Source organism: Adiantum capillus-veneris, chromosome 23 (genome assembly GCF_014529385.1).
Source record: "Adiantum capillus-veneris isolate H3 chromosome 23, ASM1452938v2, whole genome shotgun sequence".
Taxonomy (NCBI): domain Eukaryota; kingdom Viridiplantae; phylum Streptophyta; class Polypodiopsida; order Polypodiales; family Pteridaceae; genus Adiantum; species Adiantum capillus-veneris.
Window position 1 is genome coordinate 6,597,696 of NC_140953.1, and position 3,675 is coordinate 6,601,370.

Sequence of the window (3,675 nt, forward strand, 5' to 3'; positions counted from 1 at the left end):
CAAAAACCAAGTCATTCTCATTGTGTGACTTTGTGAGAGATAGATTCTGTGCTCTAACTTTCATCGTGCACATAGCTTTCTGCACTCATCCACTTACAGAGACAGTTCACACACATCTTCCCATACACCATTAGAGCACTCTCGAGCCTTCACAGACACCGGCCTGTAGTAGAGTGTAAGTAGCAGCATGCCATCGGGAGTAGTTCGACGCTATGCGCTCTCATAGACATTCGATATCATGATGAGAGGTATGTGGCTACATCCTTGACTTGTTTACAACACTTGGAAGAACATGCAAGCAATAGGGACACCCCAAAATCACGAGAAAATAGTAAATTGATCTGGAACCAACATTCACGTTTCATCGATTTACTCATAACTCAAGTGAACAATTGACAAAGTGACCTCACAATATGCATGTAGAGCAGTGTAAATCGACCACATCTGGAGAAGCTTGTGGCAAAAAGTTGACTTCCAAAAAGATCAGTAAATCGGTGAAACAATAAATCGATCACTTGCATCGATTTACTAGCAAATCGGTCACATCCATCGATTTACAAAGTAAATCGATAAGTTTGTAAATCGATCATCTCCATCGATTTGGTCAATAAATCAATCAAACAGTAAATCGGTCACGCGCATCGATTTGGTCAGTAAATCGACGTGTCAGTAAATCGGTCAAAAGGGTAAATTGACCAATTTGTAAATCGGTCAAATTTGTCAATCGGTGCCAGGACCAATTACACAGTAAATCGATGCAGTGTAAATTGGCCAGAGAGCAACACACAAAAATTTTCTAACTCTGGGACACTCACAAGAGAAAAGACTGCAGAGGATAAAAATACAGGGACACTAGCAGTGTCTAACACACTAACTCTCTAACCATTTTTGATCTAACATGTGGCAATATGTCCTATCTATCAAGTGTGCTATATTGTAATGATACTGAAGTGTTTGGATTGTTTGTGCTAACACAGGACAAAAGAGAGAACGTAGTTCTGACCCAGACACTTATAAAGGCAAGAAGAAGATGCAGGTAAATCCCTTCAGGGTACAATGAGAAACTTTGGTGCTTCAAGGTCTCACCTCAGAGCTCCTTGCAAGACACGATACTCTTTATCTTTTGGGCAGTGGTGAACAATCCAGATGGTGAAAGAATGGCAGTCATCAAACAGCCTGACTCATTCCACCAGCTACTTCCCAGCCAGGAAAGGAATTCGCAGAAGTGTTTGCCCACTTGGGGACTCACTGGCATAAGCAAGTTGCCAATGAATGGCATTGATATCCCCAGGGTGTATGAGATGTTGGAAAATCTCACAGAAATAGGACTCTCAAGGATCACAAACCTGCAAGGAGAGCAGATGGAAGTGAACCTCATTGAAGAGGTAGTGGGCAAAGCACTAAAGTTGCCAACCCGAGTCCATATCTCGTAAGGGAAAGGAGGACCCATATGACTCTGGCAGACATTTTGAGAACCCTAGAAAGATTGGCAACACCTACAGCCAAATGAAGAGCTCAGTACTGGCAGACCAGATACGGGTGGTGCAATATATGTTCAAACTACCAAAGCAACAACGCCACACCGTTCCGGATATCTCTTTTGCACATGCAGTGGATGAGGGGAGACTCACGAAAGTCAACGCAAAGAAGAACTGGAGGCACCAAGAGATTTTGGAAGCACCCAAATAAAAGATACAGCTTGCATGTGGAGAATCTCACAAGGATCGCCTACTATCTTATTGGAGCAATAGACAACGTCCTTCCAACTCCATTCAGGCCTATATTAACTGCAGGGGCATCAGCTAGTACCCCAACAAAGAAACAAAAGAGGGATTCAAAGAAGGAAAAGGCCAAGGAAACGCTGTCGACTACAACTCTCTCAGAGTTCAAGGCAGACACTGAAGAGGAAGAAGATACAGCAGGAGATCTGCTAGATAAGATGCAACGAACATGGAGGAGTTGTTAAATGAAAGGAAATCCAAGGACTCCAGCCCTCCTGTGCAAGCCCCAATAATTGATGAAGAAGAGGAGTCTGAGGAGGAGGAAGAGAAGCTGGTGAGGAGGGAACACAAAACAAAGACCCAAGATGAGCCCATGCCCTCACACAGCCAACCACCCTTGGAGGAGGAGCCGCCGCTGCCACAAGAGGAAAATCTCCTAGAGCCACCAGTGGTTTTTGAAAGCCCACCTCCTATTGTACAGTCACTTGGGCTCAGCAAGATGAAAAATTATTTCAGCAATTCGAATTCTCTCCAAGGACTACGGCACCACCTTCGGTGACGACAGAGATGATAGATGTCAATCTATCATTAGCTCCTCCTACCATCTCTTTTCCCTCGAAGGTAAAATACACAACTCCTATCATGGCCACAGAGCCCATTGAGTAAGAAGATTGGGAAGTCGAGTCAATGCAAGTAATGAAGAAAGCTAAGAAGGCAACAGCCACCCGCAACAGAGAGTTCGTGGAAATCAACCAAAGCTTACTCTCAAAAAATCAGACTCTTGCCAAGGAGATGGAAGATGCCAAAACAAGGATGGAGGCAATGAAGAGCAGATCCAAAAGATGCAGCAAGAGATTGAGCAAGAAAAGGCAGAACATGCACTCACGCGCAAGGCCCTTGAGTTTCCTAGAAGAACAAGCCAAAGAATGTATGAAGGATGGGATGAAGTCATGCAAAATCCTCTCTCAGTTCTCACTTTTTCGCAACAAGCTGAAGGCACAAGTCGGCTCCAATCCTTAGATGATTATAAGAAGAGCTCCGACAAGAACGAGAGAAGAGTCAAAAGATGGAGCAAGAGATTGATGAACTAAGGATGGCCCAAGAGGTTCTCCTCATGGACACTCCAGTGCCTGAAGAGCCTCTGGGTGATGCTGCGACTCTCGACTCCGACATACCAAGGCCATCTGGGGTGACACAAGAAGATTGGGATTCATGGGGTGAGGGCCAGAAGCAAGCATATTTGGAGATATTACATGCGGGCTACACACTAAACGAAACAGCTGAAGCTATCAGAAATAGCATACAGGACACTAGGGATGCAAATCAGCTGACCCCATTATCCGCTCAGTTGGAAGACCACTATGCCAAGATTGAAGAAGAAGAGGCTCAACTAAGGGAAGAGATAAGAAGGCAATTCCCAAGGGTAAGAGTCATTGATGCCAGATTGCCCTCCACATGAAGTAGGTAGATTTCATGACATCATAAGGGCAGAGTTTGCCATGCCAAGCCTCTTAAAGAACCAAACCCTCTCGCGGATGGACTATTTTCAGAAACACCCAAGATCACTTGAGACTTACAGTCATGCTCCTCATCACTGTAGAGTGGATCCAACTTATTGCCCTATGCCCAGGCGAAGAACATGGTATGAATTTTACGATATCACACACACAAGTCGCCGCAAGACATTGCTAAATTATCCCAAGATCAGGCACCTACCAAGGGCATCACGTTTTATTATTTCATTCAGACTTTAGAGGCGATGGTCTCAATATACTAGATTTAGTATGCAAGATGATGGAGAAGACCACGGATATGCTGGTAGCTGTGCCCATAGCTTTTCAAAGAGAATATATGATGCCGCGCCACCTTAGAGGGCTCCCCCACAGGCTCCCTATATTGGAGGGCCCTCAAAACTTTTAATAGTTGCATTTTAAGAATAACACATCCCCATAGG

General features: G+C 44.5%; 1 protein-coding gene across 1 annotated transcript; it reads left to right on the forward strand.

Moving 5' to 3' along the window:
• Window positions 1–981: 981 nt before the first annotated feature.
• LOC147427371 (uncharacterized) lies at window positions 982–3,303 on the forward strand. Its single transcript, XM_086497449.1, has one exon. It carries the CDS (start codon window positions 2,788–2,790, stop codon window positions 3,178–3,180), a length of 393 nt encoding a protein of 130 aa, XP_086353575.1. The 5' UTR covers window positions 982–2,787; the 3' UTR covers window positions 3,181–3,303.
• Window positions 3,304–3,675: the final 372 nt, after the last annotated feature.